The sequence below is a fragment of the Ziziphus jujuba genome, chromosome 10 (assembly GCF_031755915.1).
Source record: "Ziziphus jujuba cultivar Dongzao chromosome 10, ASM3175591v1".
In the NCBI taxonomy this organism is placed as follows: Eukaryota; Viridiplantae; Streptophyta; class Magnoliopsida; order Rosales; family Rhamnaceae; genus Ziziphus; species Ziziphus jujuba.
This window is the reverse complement of record NC_083388.1, coordinates 20,841,092-20,861,850: the sequence shown is the minus strand read 5'-3', so window position 1 is coordinate 20,861,850 and position 20,759 is coordinate 20,841,092. Positions and strand designations below refer to the sequence as shown.

The window sequence follows — 20,759 nt, the reverse complement described above, 5'->3', positions numbered from 1 at the left end:
GACGTGGAACCAACGTCCAAGTTTTGTTCTTGTCTAATGCTTGAATTTCTTCTTTCATGTCAGTCACCCATCTCTCATCTTTGAAAGTTGTTTTCAAAGTTTAGGTTCAATAGGAGGTGAAGCAGCAGTTGTCATGAGCATCATTTGAGATGCAAGTGAAGGATCATGTCATAGCTTTCTTCGGGTTACCATCTGATGTGTTTGAGTTGAAGAAGAAGATGGGGCCGTGGAGGTCACAAAAGGAGCAATAGGAAGTGAAACAGATAAATGATCTTAAATATCATTATGATGAGCTGGTGACATGTGAATAGTAGCCAAAGTTGCAGCTGGAGAGCTTGGTAGCACGTGAACAACAACTGTGCAAGTAGGCATATCAATTTGAAGGATTGATGATGTGTGAATAGGAGTTAAAATATCATTTTGAGGAATATATGGTAGGTGAACAGGTGTTGGGACAGTAAGCATGTCATTTGGAGAAGTTGATGAGGCGTGAACAGTGTCTGATGCAGCAGCAACATGAGGGGAAGTTGATGAGCCTTCATGTTGGACAAAAACAGATGGTCTATGTGGTGGTCCAGAATCTGTAGAAGAGTAAGAATTATTGAAAATAGTAGGTAGTCTATCATGGCTCATTTCTTAAGAACTTGTAGGAGTTACTGTAAAGATATAAGGCAGAGTAGATCTGGTGTTGACAGGTGAGTTGTGAAGCCATTGGGTAGTGTCTTCAGTAGTAATTCATCAAATACATGCCGTTCATCAAGCTGTGGAAATGTGGTCAGCTCTAAATTTTGTGAACGTTTTGTATAGTCCACACAAAGGGCATATGGGAAGCATGCCTCATCAAAAATAACATGACGTGAAATAAACACATTATTTTTAGGAGGATACAAAAACCGATAACCCTTGTGAAGTGAGCTGTAACCAATGAAAATACGTGGATAAGTTTTGGGCTGAAACTTACTATGATTAAGATGTCTTAGTGAAGGAAAACAACGGCAGCCAAATACCTGCAAGCCATTATAGTCTGGGTGCCATTTATACAGTTTAAAAAATGGAGAGTTATTATTTATAGCAAACAATTGCAACTGATCAATCAAACACACAGCAGTCAAGAAGGCATCCACCCATAAAGAAAGAGAGAGACTTGCTTGAAAGAGAAGGGTTAAACCAGTTTCCACAACATGGTGATGTTTATGTTCAGCTACTCCATTCTGTTAAGGAGTTCCCGAACAAGAAATTTGTTGTTGAATGCCACAATTTTGAAGATGTAATAGAAATGCCCTTATATTGAATTCACCTCCTGATACGAACCTAGGACGACCTGCTCCTAAATTATATTAGTCCGAATCTAATTATGTTCAAGTTCTAATGGTTACCTCAACCCTTAACCAACCTGTGATTAGAAACCTTGGCATATCGAAGACGCCATAATAGGTGATGGATGTCCTATTGATAAGTCAAGATTAAAACACTCACTCACTAATGGTGTTTTAGGTGTTCAAAGAGAACAAAGAGAATTCAATCCCACTAATTAATTTTCTATATAAAATTCAAGCTTGATTCTTATTGAAAAATAAGCCTTTAAATAGGCTACAAAGTCACATAATAAAATCCTAAAATCAAAAGGGAAAACCGGCCATACAAAGTGGTTTCCTATGGTGGCTGAAATTCTCACTCCTTTCCTAATCTAATTTGGATTAATTAATTCTTTTATTTTTAATTAGGAATTAATTAATTTACAATGAAAATAATAAAATAATAACTTTTCTAAACTTATTTTTCCAGCAAATAAATAAATAAATAAAAAGTAATGGTAATTTCCTAAAACAAAAAGTAGAATCAAATTAGGAAACTAAAATACTAGCTTTTTGACTAAGTTGATTTTGACCACTCTTTGACCAATTGGAGCTCCAAATCAGCTTCAATATGCTTTTTAGGATGCCAAATAAGCTGATCATGGAGTCCCACACGTTGCCCTTGCTTGGAAGAAAGAGAACAAGCCAACTCAGCAAAATACAGTAAAGCCAACATAAAATACAGTAAAAACATGTCAAACTTCTCCTTATGTGCACACCCCTCATTTGAATGGTTTTGAAGCTGCCTTAAATTGATTCCATATCCTCTTAAACATATGTATTCAATCCATGAAGCATTGGGACCATTTCATGCTGCCCGGACGCCTAAAAAGTGCCAAACCTACTATCCGGGCTTGTATCGACTTCCACCACTTGTTTGCTCAAAACAGGTCTTGGTTCTTTGTGAATAGACATGCCCTCATAAGAATGGATTATGCCCTGGATAAAGGCAACAAGGTGATCCCTTAACCTCTTAGCTTGAGCTCTAGTGATTGGCCCGGTCTTCATCCGTATCGGGTCGTTACTCCAGCGGGTTATCGGTTGTACAGGTTTGGCCTCTTAGCTTCAGCTCTAGTGATTGGCTTGGTCTTCATCCGTATTGGGTCATACCCTAGCGGGTTTTCATTTGTGTGGGTTCTAGTGGATTCGCATCACCTCCACCATTACATTGAAAATATTTAATTTTCTGATCAAATTGCTTTTCAACAAGCTTCTGGAACTTGATAAAACACTCAAAAAATTCAGATTTTTTCCCCAGGGGGTATAACCAGGTGAATCTGGAATAATCATCTATAAAAAGTGCATAAAACTGAAACTTTTGTGAAGAGTTTATTGGAGCAAGTCCCCATAAATCACAATGAACCTTTTCTAAAGGAAACTTAGTAATTTTATTAGATGATCCAAATGGAAACTTACCCAACTGACAACTAGCACAAATTGAAGGTTGAGAAACCCAATGACTAATATTGTTATTTCTTTTATTTTGCAGAATGTATAATAATTTCGAATTGGGACGACCCAATCTTTGATGCCAGATAGTTGAAGAAGCTGTACTTCCTTTTATTGCTGAAAAGACTTGATGAATTGGATCATCTAAGGCATACAGTCGGCCCTTCTTATGGCCCTTGGCTATTATCCTTTGATTTGAGTCCTTTATCAAGAAACCATAAGAGTTGAATTCAATAGTGCATGGATTATCAAAAATCATCTTACTAATAGATAACAATTTTTTTGTCAAAGTAGGGACAACAAGCACATCTTTTAACCTTACTTTCCCATGACTTATAGAAAGATTAAGATCACCAATATTTGAAATTGACAAGCTTTCTCCATTACCAACATAAACCACATCCTTACCATGATAAACATGAGGATTAGTGAGTTTACCTACATCATTAGTCATATGAGATGATGCTCCTGAGTCCACATAAAATGTTTCATCACTAGGTTCATTTAACGAGAGGATAGCCAAAGCATCATTTTCTTCATTTGGTTGGTAGGAGTAGTCATACCTTTTCTAACAGGTTGCTGCAGTGTGGTAGAAATTATGGCATATTTGACACTGTGCCTTAGGCCTTTCTTTTTCCGAATTTTGTTGAGAAGAATGATCCAAGGTTCTGTGATTCCTGGTTTCTTTGAAGTTGTTTGAAACTTGATTCTGAAGAAAGGAGCTTTGGGAGTCTCGGCCAACAGCAGGTGTGAATCCTCTGCCTCGTGAGTTAAAGCCTCTGCCTTCTCTATTATATCATCCCTGTCCTCTCTGTTCAAAGAATGCTTTGTTATGATCAAGCATCTATTTTTCCTCCTCTTGCTGGACTGATAAGGCATGTTCATGTCCTTGGAGAGCAAGAACAAACTAGTTGAATCTAGGATGTGGTAGTTTGGTGAGCATTGCGAGTCTAAAGTCTTGATACTCTAGACCTAAACCTCTTGCTAACTATCTATGTCAAAAACTGATTAGCCTATAGCAGCCAAATTATCACAAATGCTCTTAAATTTTTTTAGGTATTCATCAAGGGTCAGAGAACCCTTTTTGAGCAACATTAACATATGTTTTAGTTGACCTTCCTTCTCCTTAGCGGACGGTAGAAGTTGATCTGCCAAGGATGTCCACATCTGTTTCGCCGACTCAGCCCTTACTACAAGATTTACAACATCTTTAGACATGATTCCTCGAAACCAAGTTGTTAAAAGATCATCATTCATGATCCAGAATTCATACAGGTTAGGATGATTTTTTGAATCTGGTTTCTCTGCATTAGTGATGTGATGAAGTATTCCAAGGCTTCGAATTAAAGGGAGAACTTGAGAACGCCAAATGAAGAAATTTAAGGAAGTGAGACGAATTGAAACTAGGCTGGTACACTGATGGAAGCTTTGTATATTGAGTGCTGGTTCAGAGGAATTTGAGGAAGACATAATTTGGCTTGCAAGTTGAGGCTCTGATACCATAAAGATTTTCAAGAACTGTTATTATTGTATTTTTCACACTATTACACTTATACAAAACTAATAATTATATAGAGTTACCATATGGATGTTTATGGTAACATCTTAACATGCAGTAAATACAAATCAATGAGAAATAACCAGACTTCAATGCTTGCTATATAAAATATACACACTGACTTTGAAAAACATCTTGACAGCCACTGGTTTCCATGACTTTCCTTGAACAGCACCATTACAATCTCTGCATGGCAGGACAGCACCTTCTCTGCATGAATTACATGATAGCTTTCTTTGAACAGCACCACCTTTGCATGATTAACCAAGTGCAGACACATTTTTGTACCATTAATAATGTTGACGATGAATGTCATCAATTCAAATTAATGGTGTTCATGTGCATGTATGGGAAGAAAGTAGATGATCAATCATTCTATTCGTGAGTTATGATCCAAGTCTTGTTTTTGATCTGCTATTAAAAACAAAAGGTCAATTTGTAATTCACTTGAAGCCATGGGAAAGAAGTTTATAAACAAATTAATGAAGTATATCTTAATTTTGTTACAATTGCTATTAACATTGGTATTACTTGATGAATTATGACTTTCAGTGGTAAATTTAGTTTGTCACTAAACCTTTCCCCCTTTCCAAGAGAAATAGAGAGGAAAAAAAGGGTGAACTATTTATATTTTTCATTGTTTGGCTAGATGAAAATTATGAATAAAATAACAATATAATCTTTACATTTATTGGAAAAGTTTTATTTTCCATGAACATATGAGAGTCTTTGTATCCTTGCTCCCCAAGTTTATCATATATCTAACGAAATGGGAGCATGATTCAAATCCACAATTTAAGATGAGGTCAACCTCACTCATCATATAAAATTTACTTTTGTAGTAACATTCAATGTAAGTATATTTAATTGCATTATTTTCATAGTGAAGTTCCACCATTGACTTTGACTTGCCATGTAAAATGTTCTTAAGTTTTGGATTTAATGTTAACCAATATATATATATATATATATAATCAATCTAGCGTGTCACTACAATATTGAAAAATATGGGCTAATGCTGACAATGCAAAAACCCTTCAAGTTAGATGATAAGTCAGCTAAAACTCATTTATTTAGCCCTTAAATAGCTTAATTTCTTGCTTGGAACTTAAGCTTTTTGATTCTTTTGATTGGTTCTGGACACTTGTTTTAGGTGAGCAAAAAGGATGTATAAGGCTAATATCAGTGGAATTATTGAAGATTTAAAGTGTGGCATCACCAGCAACTCCATTAGGCACTCAAGATGCTAACTTGGTGAGTTGACATTGCCAACTTGATCAAGGATAGCAAGTTCACATAGCAACTTGCCCAAATGAAGCCAACTCACCTCCATAGCATGCTGCAAAGACCAACTCATGTTCACAACAACACTTGAAATGCGAGTATGCGATATGGAGAGCTGGTAGCAACTCTTTAGCGAGTCCAACTCGCTAAGCACCATTCCTTTTCATTTTTGGTGTGTTCAAATTAGGAACCTCGATGTGCCATCATGCTAGGTAGCGTGTCCAACTTGCAATCAGAGTTTCCTCAAGACCATGGCAAATGCTCTTCTTCCCAAGTCATTTGCCAACTTATTCTTTAATGATGTGTGGCAATTTATGGAGCTTTTATGTAAAATTAAGGACTAGATTTCCTTTTTTAGTAGGGCTTTTAGAAGACCATTTTGATGGCTTTATTTGGGGTGGCTAGATAAAGGAATAGGAGCATCATTAGCAGTGTTAGCTTAGTAGAGAATTTAAAAAAAACAAAGAAAAAAAAAGAGCGACCATTGTAGATAGCTCCTAGAAAAACTAGAGAACAACACAATCAATTTACGTTGAGAGAGAGAGAGAGAGAGAGACAGAGACAGAGAGCCAAATCTAGAGAGAGAAAGCTTGGGCTTGGAATAGATTGAAGATTGAAGGTATTCCTCTACAACATTCCTCCTCCTTTGAGTTTTCTCTGTCTTTTATCACTCTCTAAATTGCATATATATATATATATGTATACATATATATACATATATTATATTTGATATCAATTTAATGATTAATCTATATTTATTTGGGATTTGGTTTATAGTTTATACATGAATTACTAGATTTATTATCTAGGGTGCTGATGGAACTTTTATTTGGATTATAATTGAATGTTGGGTTGATTATAGTTGTAAAATTCTATTCTTTTCTTGTGTATTTCTTGGATTTAATATTATAATATGCCTAATTATATTGGAAAATCAATTGGGTATTAGGTAGATCTATGAATTTCTTCTTGGAAAAGGGTTACTTAACGGATTTGTCATTAGGATTATACAACTCATGTTTTAATTAGAGTTAAAAAGCTTAATTAGGAAGTGGGTAATCTAGGAAAGTGAAATTAATGCATGGCTTTTTAAGTTAATTTAGAAAGAGATTCTTAAATTTCCATTAAATATCCATAGAATCTATTTCTCATAGGGATAGAGAATTAAATGTAATTAAAAACCCTTTAGTTAGAATTAAGGATAGAAATCCAACTGTGATAACCCAAGTTAAGTTTAATTACAAGAAGAATAGAAGGGAAATCAATCTCTTAGAGGCTTAGATCATAATATTTGCCATTTCCATTATTTGTGTGTTGTTTTTTTTGATTTCTTGTCCTATTACCTTAGTTTAATTTTAATATTAATGTTAATTTACGTTTGCAATGGTTTTTAGTTAAATTGGGTACCTAAGTAAAGAGAATTAATCAATAATTTAGGTAGTTAGCAAAGTTTCAAATATTAATCTCCGTGAGAATTATACTCACTCATTAGTTTATTCCTTGTACGATGCATATACTTGCAAAAACAGTACAACATCACTAAGTATACAAGAGATTTGGTTGGACTTGCTTAGTTTTTTACTATTGGTAAGTGTTAAATTATATAATCTATTTCTAATCCACCTCCCACAAGTTCAAGTTTTTAAAAATAGCGGTATTGCTTGTGGTTTAACTATAAGAATATCAAGAATCTATAGTTCAAAAAATTGCATAGGATCCATTTTCTTTCTCAATTTTAAAATCGAGAAAGGTTTATGAGAGAATTCAATGTCTATAGCTAAGTACTAGTTGCACTAATATGTTAGTGCAAAACATCAGAAGGTGTATAAAAATAAACATGCTAACACAATTTAACTACAATCATCCAATTTATTTTAAATTTCCTTTCAATCCTTTCAGCGATGTACACTCCAATTCATCTCAGTACAGTCTTAAGCCAAAACTTTTGAAAACCAAATTTGACCTCCTTAGGGTAATGGCATGACCAAAATACCAATTGAACGCATAGTCCACATCCATATCCAACCGTAACAACTTTTCAGCTTGTTACGAAAAGTAGAACAAAAACAATAGCAATAAAATAAAACAAAGCACATACAGATTTATGTGGAAAACCCTTGATAGGAAAAACCCACGGGCAAAGAGAAGCAAACTTTTATAGATGAAGATTGGTACAAAAGGTGAGCAAACAGAGCCAAAAAAAAAAAAAAAAACTCAATACATTCGAAAACCCCTAAAAATATATATATATTGTATGGGGGGAATAAACTTAAAAATTGGCAGGGTCCGTACCGCAGAGTGCTGCCCCAGATCTCAGGCCTATCGGCCCTCGACCTCTGCTATCACCACAGAGCCTCATTTTTTCTCTCAAAATAAATTCACTACACGGGTCACACCGCAAGCTTTTCGAGTTGGGTCAACAAAAATTTAAGTCACCAACTTGGACACAGCCAAAATCAAATATGGAATCTGATGTCTTACTTCAGTGGTTATCAGAGTTGATGAGGGAGTTCCACATTTTCTTGACAATGGAAAGCTAAATAATCCCAAGTTTCCTTGAAAAAGAAGAGTTTTGAAATGTCCAAACATTCCCTTTGTGGTATTGGACCCACATGTTGATTTTAAGACGTGGTTAAATATATATAAAATTTACAACTATTAATAATAACTACTATTAACTATTTCTCGAACCCCCAACCCTTTTTAAGTATGTTATATCCTCCGTGCATTAGTTAGTTGCTAATTTATGTCCCCCTAAATCTATCCCTTCTCATTGGTGAAAGTGTTAAACTGAATTTGACCTGTATGCTGAGTATTATATCAAGAAATTATCATGATTTTTTATCAAAAAAAGACATTATCATGATTTAAAGTCAGTCTAAATAATGCAGGTCTTCTTGATCAATTATCAAAGGCATACTGAAAAAATAAAAGGCTAAATATTGGAGTCAAAATAAAAAATTTTGTTTACCAAAATTTTAAACAGGGCATTGAAACTTATTATTCATAATTGGTTTAAATGAAAATTATATATAACAAAAATTAGAAATGAGAACAAATTGCACGCGTTTTATTTTCTTTTTTGTCCTTTTTCTTTTTTTTTCTTTTCCTTTTTTTCTGTTTTTTTCCCTTTCCTGTAGTGAAATCCAAACTACATATATTGGATGTAAGATTGCTAAGCCATCATTTTATATAGTAATATCATATATATAGTCCATAATAACAATATAGGAACTTAAGTTAATTTATGCTTCTTTCTACATCATACCGTGACAAGTTACCTTGGGAACATGAAATTAAGTGAAACATAATTTTTTTTTTTTTTTTAGTTTTAACGTAATATTTCCTATTTTTAAATACATCTAGATTGAGAGAGTTATTTCTCAGCTAATTAATTAGGACTTGTTCAACTATTGAGAGGAAAATACTGCATTGAACGTGTTAATACAAATTAGTAAGCCTCCTGTTTTCATTATGCACCACGAAGTCCGGTGTTTTGCTTTCTTTCCACACATCCTCTGGTACTTCTTGTTTGTGTATTTTGATTATTTTCTCAATGCAGTCCCATTGACACTTGGACATGCTAGAAATTATTAAATTCTGAGGTTATAAACACTTGCATATATGCTTTTGATTAATTTTGCATTAAAGTCCAGCAATAAGTATGCCTATGCAGGGGAACTGAGAAGGAGTTTGCTAGAAGTGGGGTACATTTGCAAAAGTTGCAATCGAAGGCTTTGGTTGCCTGCTACTAAACAAAACAAATCGTAATTTTGTTGGTATTGGTATTGGTATTGGTTTTCAATTGATAAATCTCTCCAGTTTGAATGGCAAATATCAGCTTGTCCTAATTAGAGAAAAATGTTGGCAGAAACTTGCGTAAAAAGTTACTAATTTAAAGATTTAGCTGTAATGCCTTTTTTGTAATATTGCAGATGAACTGGAACCTTGTATGATTACTACCAATTAGGCCAACCCTATCTTCGTACACAAACTGAATTAAAGTTAATCTAAGAAGTTTGTGGTAGCTATAATCATGTCTTTTGGAATATTAGAATTCGTACCCCTTTGCTAGCATTTTTCACATCTGAATTGACTGGGCTTATCGTTTAAAGCTTAAAATGAACATAGTATTTGGTAGGAAGGACAACTGAGTATTGAAATAATGTCCTTAATTTCTTGATTGGATATATGTATCACTTAAGTTTTTAAGGCTGAGTACAAATTGTGTACATAGAATTTTTTTCATTTGAGAGTGGTTTTCCTCTTAGCCTAAAATTCCACTATCTTATATGCCCTTTATAATAACCTTATCAGATGGCCAGGCCAGATGCCAATTGAAGCTACTTACCATAAGATTATCTCTTTTTGTGCTTAATGCTATTTTTGTCCTTACTTTTACTGGAATAAAAATTACTAATTAGAGGAAACATGTATACTGAATTAAAAAGAAGTAACTGAACAAGGTTCAGATCTTCAGCCTTCAGGAATTATATCCTTGCCCACTCAAGCTGTCATAGTGTCATGCACCGTTGTAGGTGGCTTTTTCTTTTTCCTGGAATTCTAAAAGATATTCTAGTTTCAATCCTAATGAATCAAAGTTGTATGGGACACAAACATCTAGATTACTTGATAATTTGTATGTGATTGATATTTCTCAGACTAGTTAAATTAAGTACTTAATCAGTCTGGTTCCTTTTTGTCCCAATCCTTTGTGACAAGGTGTTTGAACGCCAAAGTATTTAAGATTATATAATTAAGACTCTTTTGGGAATGTAGTCTCACCATTGGCAGACTTTGACTTGGACCTTTTTGGAGATTCTTGTCATCTTCTAATTGTTAATATTTTTTAATTATTAATGTTAGACTGAAAAATGTTTAATAGATCCCACATTAATTAGTTAATTTGGCATGGCCTCTGTCATTTTCACATCCATATATGTGCCTAACACTATTATTCTCATCCACCATCGTATCAAACGCCAATATTTTTCCATTGAGTTTGTTATAGCTGGATTCTCGCACAAGGCTTTTACCAAGCAAAAGAAATCATAAATTTTTCCCAATGGTATTTTACTTTATAAATTTCTCTGATTTTTCAGTGGTAAAAATCACTCTCTCTTGATAATAATAAAAAAAATATAAAACAAGCAAAAAAAACAAAAACAAAAACAAAAACAAAATCCAAACAAATAAACAAAGTTTTTATTATTGTTAGCTCATCATTTTTATTTTTTTCTCTGCAAAGGGTAAATATCACTGTTCTATCCCTTCATATGCTGGAAAGTTTTAAACAGAATTTTACCAGCGTGCTAAATCAAGACAGTACCATGATGCATAATAAGTCAAAATAATGCACCTCTCCCATTCAAAGGCCTACTTAAAAAAATGTAAGGGTTATTGGAATCAAAATAAAATATTATGTCCAAAATTTTTAAAAAGTGCAATTATATGAACTTGTTATTAAAGATAAACTTGAGTGCTATATATGGTACTAACAGGACGAAATTCCTTTTTTCTTATTCTTCTTTACTCGTCTAGTGAAGGCATCTAAACAAATAAGTCAAGTCTGCACACTGCAGTCTTTTGCTTTCTTTCCAGTTTTCCACACCACACATCCTCTAGTAGTGTTACTTGCTGTCTGTATACTCTGCTTATTTTCTCAGTCCAGTCCCACCATTGACTCAGACTTTGACGTGTAAGAGATTTTTTTTTTTTTTTTTTTAAAAACCAGATTCCATCCTCGAATAAAAAAGAAATTAATAAACTTGAAACTTCACCTTTAATTGGCTAAAATTTCAAGTCCATTCAATAGTTTATGGCTCTTCTTTCTAATTCTACCTCAAATAGTAATTAAATAATAGAGCTATTACTAATACTCCATGATTGAGCAAGAAATTCTGCGATGGACGTGTTATACATATGCACAGGTTAGTCTACTTTGTTGGAGATTCTATTGTAGTTAATGTTGACAGTCTAATATATATGCGTGTTCCAACATCCCATTCTGACCTGCCAGCTGCCATTAAAGTCCAACATGCATAGTAGCGGTGGGGTTGTTCATTTTTATAACCAATGAAATTGGCATCAATTATATGGAATTAGTACAGAGTTTTTGCTTGTTCATTTTTATAACCAACGAAATTGGTATCAATTATATGGAATTAGTACAGAGTTTTTATACTCTTGGAAGGAAACCCAGCATGAAATTAAGGACATATAGCGCTGAACTCTCAATCTCTACGTATATACATATATACATCAATTTTGATTTATTCACCTACGAAAGGTTTTATGAGGAAGTTGAAATTGTAAATTATTAGTTAGTTAATTAATCTGTTTGGTTTTTTAAAGCTTGTTTACCTTGGCATGTAACAAATCCAGGACTTCCTCTCTTATTTCATTTTTGGTTAAAACAGGTGCTATAGCCCCAACCAAACAGACTTAAAACAGGAATTTCATGGAAAGAACATCCTCCAACACAGTCAAAAAGCAACAAATGGACCATGCCCACGAAAAATATGAACATCTAAGGAAAGACTACAGACTACAGCTCATATTAGCTAAAGGGCCAGCGGCATTGTTGCACTCTCTGTAGGCTTCCTCTGTTATTGTAACTTCTATATATATCAGTTTGTAACTCAGTCAACACAGAATATGATTTTTGGTCTGTGTTTCGATTTTTTTCCCCTTATCTTTAATCAAATTTTAAAGATCAAACTGATGCTAACATTTTTTTCTTTCTTTTTTTTTTTTTTTTTTTTTTCAGAGGACAAAATTAAATTTTATACTTCTACAATATTGCAAATAACTGGAACCAAATATCTGGCAATTAGGCCAATTCTATATTTGTACACAAGTTTAGTTAAAGCCAATGTAAAAGAAGTGAAATTATCAGACACTCTCTCAGCCCAAAAATTAAAAAGATAAAAGAAAAATTAAAAAATACACAACAAACGAGCAATTTGTAAGGTGTGGTAGCTCGCGTCTCTTGCAATATCAAAATTCAGATCTAAAGGTCAATCTCAGATTCTAAAATGATAATTTTACCTTTATTCATATTAAATTTACATAAAAGGAAAATTCATCACTTGAGCATAAGTGCTTTCATTTGACCAAAATGCTATGCATGAAAAGCGCTACAGAATATAGACATTCGTAAAGTACTATCAAACACACTCTGGAAATTTTGATTTTTGATTGAACTGAGTTACAATCAATTTACCTTTATATATATATATATATATATAAATATTGAATTATTGTGAACTATACATTAAAAGAAAATTTTCATTTGCTAGACATTGTATTGCTTTTTTTTTTTTTTAATATACATATAAATCTTATTTCACACATTTGCTAGTTGCATTCATTTATTTCAAGTGCCTTCAAATTCTCTGCTCTAAGTCATCTTAGTCTACATTTTGCGATCACACCAAAAATTTTGACCATCAAATCTGGCCTCAAAGTGATGATATGTCTGGCTACCAATCCAATTTTACAACTAAAACCAGATGATACTGAATCTGATACCTCGTCCTAGTAAGAAGCAGTTGGTAAGAGAGTTTTTGCATATTTTCGACAATGGAAAACCACATAATATCCCCTGTGTCCCTCAGAAGAAGAATTTGAAAATATTCCAAATTGTCTACTGGCCATGTGGGATTGGCCCCATAAGTTGGTTTTTGGAGAAGTTCAAGTATTCAAGAATTGTGAGATTGATCAACTGTCGAGGAATTGCCCCATAAAGCTTATTCTTAGAAAGATCTAATGATTCAAGCTCACACAGCTTCCCTAAGAATGAAGGGATGAGTCCTGCAAAATTATTACTTGACAAGTTGAGAACGATTAGAAATTGAAGACCATCTATTGACGCCATTTCATATGCAGCATCTGTCATGGTGCTTTTCTATCAATTTTCAATAAACTAATTTTCATACACTAATACAAAACTAATATCATCTTAAGTGCTAAAAGTGCTATCTGACCGAGCCATGTCCAAAACAAGCACCATTATATTCATTGCTTTCTATTGCTTTTCCTCAGTAGTTGTAGTCCCATTATTGATTTTAACTCTCTCTGTTAGCACCAAAGCAAAAGCTTTTTCTGCCTCCACAAATCTAAAGTTCTTGACAGAGATTCTCTTTAGATTGGTTAAGTTATAAAATCCACAATGCTGAGTGAAGTTTGAAGTGTGTACGTCAACATTTGGCATCAGAAAAGTATAACAAAAGAACGAAACACAAACACTAGTAGAAGACTGGCTACAAGTATTTATATATATATATATATATATCATGCCAGTGGTTGATTGTGGAGATTACAAATGTTAATTCAATTAGAGAAACAGCTGGCTCTGTTTTAGGAGACGTGAGGTGTAGGGTGGAGAAAATAGTGAGATATATGGAGTTTTAGGACGAGGGAGACACAAGAAAGATGTATAAGATTTTTAGTTTCTTCAATCAATCCATTGTTACAAAAGAAATGTCAACTTAAAAACATCAAAACGTGCATTAAAAATAAATAAAAATACAATATATATATATATATACGTACAAAACAGTAAAATCATCATATGAAGCTCAAACATCCAGTTCATTCTAAATTTTGCTCGGTCCGTTCAACTATGCTCCAATTCATTTGAGTCTCCTGTATAGTCTCAGGCCAAAAATTTTGAAAATCAAATTTGGCCTCCTTGAGTGCCTTCGATCACCAGCCCAACAAGTAGTCCACATCCATATCCAATTGCTACAACTTTCCAGCCAAAATCAAATATCCAATCTGATTTCTCACGGTTGTGATTATCAGATGTTGATGAAGTTGATGGGGGAGTTCCGCATTTTCTTGATAATGGAAAGTCACATAATCCCAAGTTTCCTTCAAAAGAAGAATTTTGAAATGTCCAAACTTGTCCCCCTTGTGGTATTGGACCCATAAGTTGATTTTGAGATAAGTTAAAATATGCTAGAAAAGCGAGACTTATCAGTTCATGAAGGATTTTTCCAGAAAGCTTATTATTAGACAGGTTTAATGATTCGAGCTCCTTTAGACTCCCTAAAGATGATGGTATGAGTCCATTAAAATTGTTGCTTGACAAATTGAGCATGACTAGAGGTTGAAGACCACATATTGAACTTGGAATTTCTCCATGAAATTTGTTATTTGAGAAATCGGTGCACACAAAAATGGTTAAAATTTGAGAAATGGATAGCAAGTCATTGTGCAGGAAATTCTGCTGCACTGAAAATTTGAAAAGTGTTAAATAAGGTATTAACTTGTAGCCAAACGTTTATTTTTTTAAACTAAAAAAGCTTATTACAATCAAGTAAAGCTTTTTGTTCAAAAAAAAGAAAAGAAGGGGCCATGCCAAACGGTATGTTAGTCTAGTTTGCACTCTGCCTTGTTGCTTTCTTTTCCTCACTAAAAGTCTATCATCTAGCCCCACCATTGACTTTGACTTGGACATTTTGGATATTCAGGTTAGCATATAATCAATTTTGGCAGTAAAACACATATTCTCATGCATGTAACTCCATCCCAAAAATGAAAGTCACTACCTGCCTTCCAATAAGAAGCAATTGAACCGTTAGGCCAATAGAATAATACACACCTTTTAATCGTGAACTCTCCTTTTAGTTGCAGTAAAACAGAGCTTTGGCTTGGGATGCAAGAAAAAGTGGTGGAGGAATTCAAGGAATGTGAAACAAAGTTTTACCAACATGAGATGAGCACCAGGCAGTAAGATAAGAGGATTAATTGATTCATCCTCTTCATTTTAGCTGCAGCAGATTACGAATGCAAATAAATAAATAAATAATGGAAATAAAAGGCAATAAAAATGCATGTTTTGTGGTGTAGGAATATTAGAAGGTTATGAGGATGCACAAATTTATCAAATCATTAAGGGGCTACTGTCCGAACATTGAAAAAGCTAGTCATTTGAAAAGGTAAAGTTCCTAGAATTAACCTTTTTAGCCAAGAAGTGATTGATGGTTATGGTCCATCGCAGTATCCGAATGGAAAATAAAAGTCTTCTTCTTTAAAACATAATTTGTTGTTGAAATTGGCTTATCAAAATTCTAAGTCCGTGTAATAGTTTATTTCTACATCCACATTGTAATTAAATTAATTACTTTCGCAAGACTTAACAAATGGAACAAACAATGGTAACTCTATTTCTAAAATAAGAGAGATATTATCCATAGTCCGTGATTGGGCAGGAAATTCAATATTGGACGCGTTATAAAAGGTATGGTTAGCCTAGCCCGTAGTCTCGCTTGTTGCTTTCTTTCCCCATCCACTCTGTGACTCATTTTGTGAATTTAGTCCCACCATTGACTTTGACTTGGACGTTTGGACATCCTGATTAGCTTCTAATTAATCATTTCGTCAATAAAATAAATATGCAACAAATATATATATATATATATATATATATTCACCAAAAGAAAAAAATAAAATAAAATAAAAAAGAAGAAACTCGAGTCACTAAAATACATTACCGTAGTCAATAATTTGCAAAATGGTGTAACAATCAATATTTCAGGTCTACATGCTACGAATTAACATACCGATAAGAACGGGTACATGGGCATGGTTATTTATTATTTGCATAAACTTGACATACATGTGTATATGAAAGTTTCAGTTCTTAGAAAAGCCAAAGAAAACAGAGGTCGTTGATGGCATATTCTTCTAGGTGTTTACTAGGACGTATTTATAACGCGGCATTGGCAAAACTGTACTGGCTTTAGAAAAATTATGTATCTGTTGCTGGCTTCATGATCTGTTCGTGTTGCCTTTTAAACATCACATTTTATGATGGAGTAGATGTGGAAAAGTTACTTGTAATAATTTTAAAAAATTATTGAAGTAATGTATATTATTATATCACAGATATAATAAAACATTTTTGTGAAGGGAAGACACCCCTCCCTCCCCCTTGTTATGACTTATGTTGGATTTTTTTTATTTTTTTTTTCTTTTGTTGGGCGAGTCTAGGGTTTATTTGTGTCAAATGACAACTTTAACGCCAATGTGATAACGGAAGAGGTTGATTTACAATTATTATACATATCAGGGTATTTGGTTGTAACTAAGATAAACCTTAGAGGTGTGCAGTGCAATTAACCCTTTTTTTATTTGCCATTGCTAACACATTCATTAAGTCCTGTTTACTATGTCAGCGCAAAACATTAATAGGTGCATAAAAGAATAACACTAGAAATCATCACTATGAAGGGCACATCACTTATTACATGCTTCAGCTACAGACATCAAATCACACCAAATTTTATTGTCAATCCCTTACCTAAGATTGTTAGAGTAAGCTAGGTTTTAAGTGATCTTATAGAGAAGAAAAAGAAGAAAATTAAGAAAGCTCTAGAGAGAGAAAATGGAAGAAAAGATAGAACGATTCTGTGTACTTGCATACAAACAAAGATTTTACAGAGAAGCTTATATATGTACATGCTGAACAGACAAAACCAAGACTAACAAAGAACCAATAGATTAGGAACATCTGGCAAGACTTGATAACAAACTAAACAAACTATCTTAGATTTAACTTTAATAAAGCATAGGCAAGACTATTATATAAGCACACAAATTCCATTAGACAAGCACATGCCAACACCAAGAGCTCACATGACTGAGATTGTCCTCAACACCCTTTGACTTTGCTCCAAATTCATCTCAGTCGCCTCTGTAGTGTGACGTGAAATATTTTGGAAATCAAATTTGGCCTCCTTGAGGTGATGACATGTCCAGATATGAATCCAACTAGTAGTCCGCATCCATATCCCACCGCTACAACTTTCCAACCAAAATCAAATACTGAATCCGATTTCTGATTGTAGTGAACATCAGTGAATGTTGGTGGGGGAGTTGTATTTATTGGCAATGGCAAGCCACATAATCCCAAGTTTCCTTCAAAAGAAGAACTTTAAAATGTCAAAACTTGTCCCCTTTGTGGTATTGGACCCAGAAGTTGATTGTTGGAAAAATTTAAGCATTCAAGGAAACTGAGAGTTGCCAATGCTCGAGGGATTTCACCACAAAGCTTATTGTTGGAGAGGTCCAATGATTCAAGGTCCTTCAATGTAACACCCCGTCCCGAACCATGTCGGAATTTTTGCACGTTGACCGAGGTTGACTGTTGACCGTTGACCGAAAGGGTCAAAAGTTGACTTTTTAACCCGGTTGGAATTCTAGGTTGACTGAGGTACCGTTACAAAGTACACGTTGGCACGAGTTCTTAGACTGGTAGCACGTTGCAAACGGAGCTACGGTTTGAAAGTTATGAGCAAAACAAGTTGAGGTCCAAACAGTCCAAGGGATGCCAGAGTTGACTTTTTATTCATGCAAGGTTGAGCGTTGACTCATGCATGGTTGTGAAGTGCTCGTCGATACGAGTCCGTAGACTAACGGCACGTCCGATTTGGACATGTGGTTTGAAAGTTATGGACCTGTGAAGTTTTTCAAATACTATATTATTTTATTATTATTTTTAAACGCGTAACGATGTGCCACGTGTGACTCAATGAAGGTGACCATGTGTCACCATGGTGAAATGCCACATGTCAACCATGTTTAAAATCAAATTATTTTTATTTTTATTATTATTTTAAATAATAATATTTTTTATTTAATTATTTTTATTTTTCCTTTTTCCTTTTTCTTTTTCTTTTTCTTTTTCTTTTCTATTCCCCACGTGGGAAAACACTTTCCTTTTTTCTTTTTTTTCTTTTTTTCTCTTTTTTCCTTTCCCTTTCCTTCCCTTCTTCCCTGAGCCCGACCAAGATAGAAAAACAAAACGCAGCTTTTTCTCTCTCTTTCTCTCTCCTTTGACTCTCTCCCTCTCCCTGTTTGACCGGCATTTCGCTGGATTTCAATCCCTAGAATGCTACACACGCCGGCCACCGGTGTAGTCCGCCACCTCGCGACCTCGGCCACCAAATTTCCCGGCCAGCCGCCGCCGGACGCGCCCAGATCGGGCCGACGAGTCACGGCGGCGAGGTGAAATTTTTTCGGCGATTCTCGTCGTTTCCGACCAACCCAGCCCATCCCATACCTCTATCCCACCATTTTTGACCCCTCTGAGTCCATTTCCGGGATTAGATTGCCCAAAATCCCCACTGTTTGAAAGATCCCTCAAGATCAAAACCGGCCGAACCTTCCCGACCAAATTCCGGCCACCTCCGGCGGAATTGGGGTCGATGGAGACCGGATTTGTAATCCTCGTCGCTCAAGCTTCGATTCGGTATATTATTCGACCATTTTGGTTAACGTTTGTGTTTGACCCCCCGGGTACCGGGTATTATTTACCCGATTAAAATATTATTTTATTTGACTGTCTGTGAATTTTGTTCTAGGAGCACCGGTGAGTCGTGGAATTGATCCCGTGGTGGATCATGGTTTAATTGCGTGCTCCAGGTGAGTGATCCACCTTTAAAAATATTTTTGGGGTAATTAATTGTATTTATGTGATATTAATTTGATATCTGTAATTGGTGCTCATGTGGCGTGTTTTAAATACAATCGGAAAAAATATTATTTTATATATATTTACCCATTGGTGCTGAATGAAATTTTGGGGTCATTAAGAAATTCCCGATTATTATTTTATTGTGATTAAATGGTATTTATTACACATGAGCAAATATTTTTAGTAATTAATTGTGTCTGGATTTTATATCATTTTTGGGCAATTGATTATGTTTAATTGGTATTTAAATTGGTATTTAAATTATGCTCATGTGGTGTGATTTAATTATGAATTATATTGTGGTTTAATTTATTATGCATGAGCAAAGTGTATTTCGGTAGTATTTGTACGTGGTTTTCAGTATTAATTTTTCGGGCATAATTGGGTTAAATATTTTACAAAAATATTGGTTTAAATTTTATAAATTATGCCCGCGGTATTTTTATGGTTGCACCTCGTACTTCGAGAAAATTGTGGTTTGTTGGTTATCAATGTTTCGTACCGGGTTATTAAATAAAAATATGTGGGATGGTGTTTTGTGAAAATTTGGTATACTTCCCACGGTAATTTTGGAAAACGGTATGGTTGGTTATTAATATTTATTTTTAGACGCACTCATACAGTATTGGTGTTCTGGTGTATGGTGTATGGACACGTGGTAGTGCGCGGTTATTATGTGGTTTAGCGCACGGTTATTACTTCACCCGTTGTTGCCATTGGACCGTGGGCAGGCAGGTTTATTGTTGTGTACAGCCGCCCCCCCTCCTTGGCCGGGTTGATGGTTTTAGTAGCGGTACTGTCGGGACGCCGAAGTGACCGTTGCAGGTTTCTCTCTTTAACCCCCCGCCAGTCGGTGCTCAGGACGCTGGGTATCGGAGGGCATCACCGGTATATGGTGTGGTGCGTCGGTGTAAATTGCAAATAATGTTTTAAACCTCAAGGTGTTCTAAAATTATTTATTATAATTTATTGCAGTTTATTTATATTTGGGGCATTTATTTGTGTATTTGTTGTTTATTAATTTATTTGGTTCCTTGGTTTTCGGGAAGTACGTATATCGGGTTTTGTGAAAATGTTTTAAAAGGGAAACTTTTCCAACTGAGAGACTTGTAAGAGTTTTGAGAGAAATTATTATTTTCCAGTTAATTATTATCTATCTACTGTATTACCGTGGTATTATATTGTATAGTAGATAGGGTCACTCACTGAGATGATTAGCATCTCACACTCTTAAATTCCGTTCCCCTAGGTCCAGGTTGGAGACGTTGATTGTCCGGGGCAAGCCCAACGTCTCAGTTCGTTGCCGAAAGTTCAAGAAGTTTTTCTTCCCTTTTTCCTCTCAAACTTGTATTGCTTCTTTATCTGTTATTTTATAAATTTCACATGTTTCTGCTTAATGCTCTGTATACTGTATTGGACGTGTAGTTTTTATTTATGCACTGGGTTGCCGCTGTTTTCTTTTGAAGTGCTGCAATTTGTGGAACAGTTTGTAGTTTGTGGGAGGAATAAGGGGATGTTTTTAGAAGTGTGTTTTCAGTGCAAGTAAATTTGTGGTAAGTAAATCCCTTAGGGGAGGTGCTGCCGGATTTTCCGTTGGAAGATTCGGTGGTATTTCCCTGGGATCAGG

At 34.7% G+C, this 20,759-nt stretch overlaps 1 protein-coding gene across 1 annotated transcript in view; it reads right to left on the bottom strand.

Moving 5' to 3' along the window:
- Positions 1–273: 273 nt before the first annotated feature.
- Positions 274–20,759, bottom strand: part of LOC132799690 (uncharacterized) — a 30,023-nt gene continuing 9,537 nt past the window's right edge. Inside the window, exons 2-5 of the mRNA XM_060812139.1 lie at positions 3,368–3,615; positions 3,127–3,272; positions 2,910–3,006; positions 274–581 (exon numbers count right to left, since the gene is read on the bottom strand). Coding sequence (XP_060668122.1) covers positions 274–581; positions 2,910–3,006; positions 3,127–3,272; positions 3,368–3,615 — 799 coding nt within the window. The remainder of the gene's footprint in view (positions 582–2,909; positions 3,007–3,126; positions 3,273–3,367; positions 3,616–20,759) is intronic.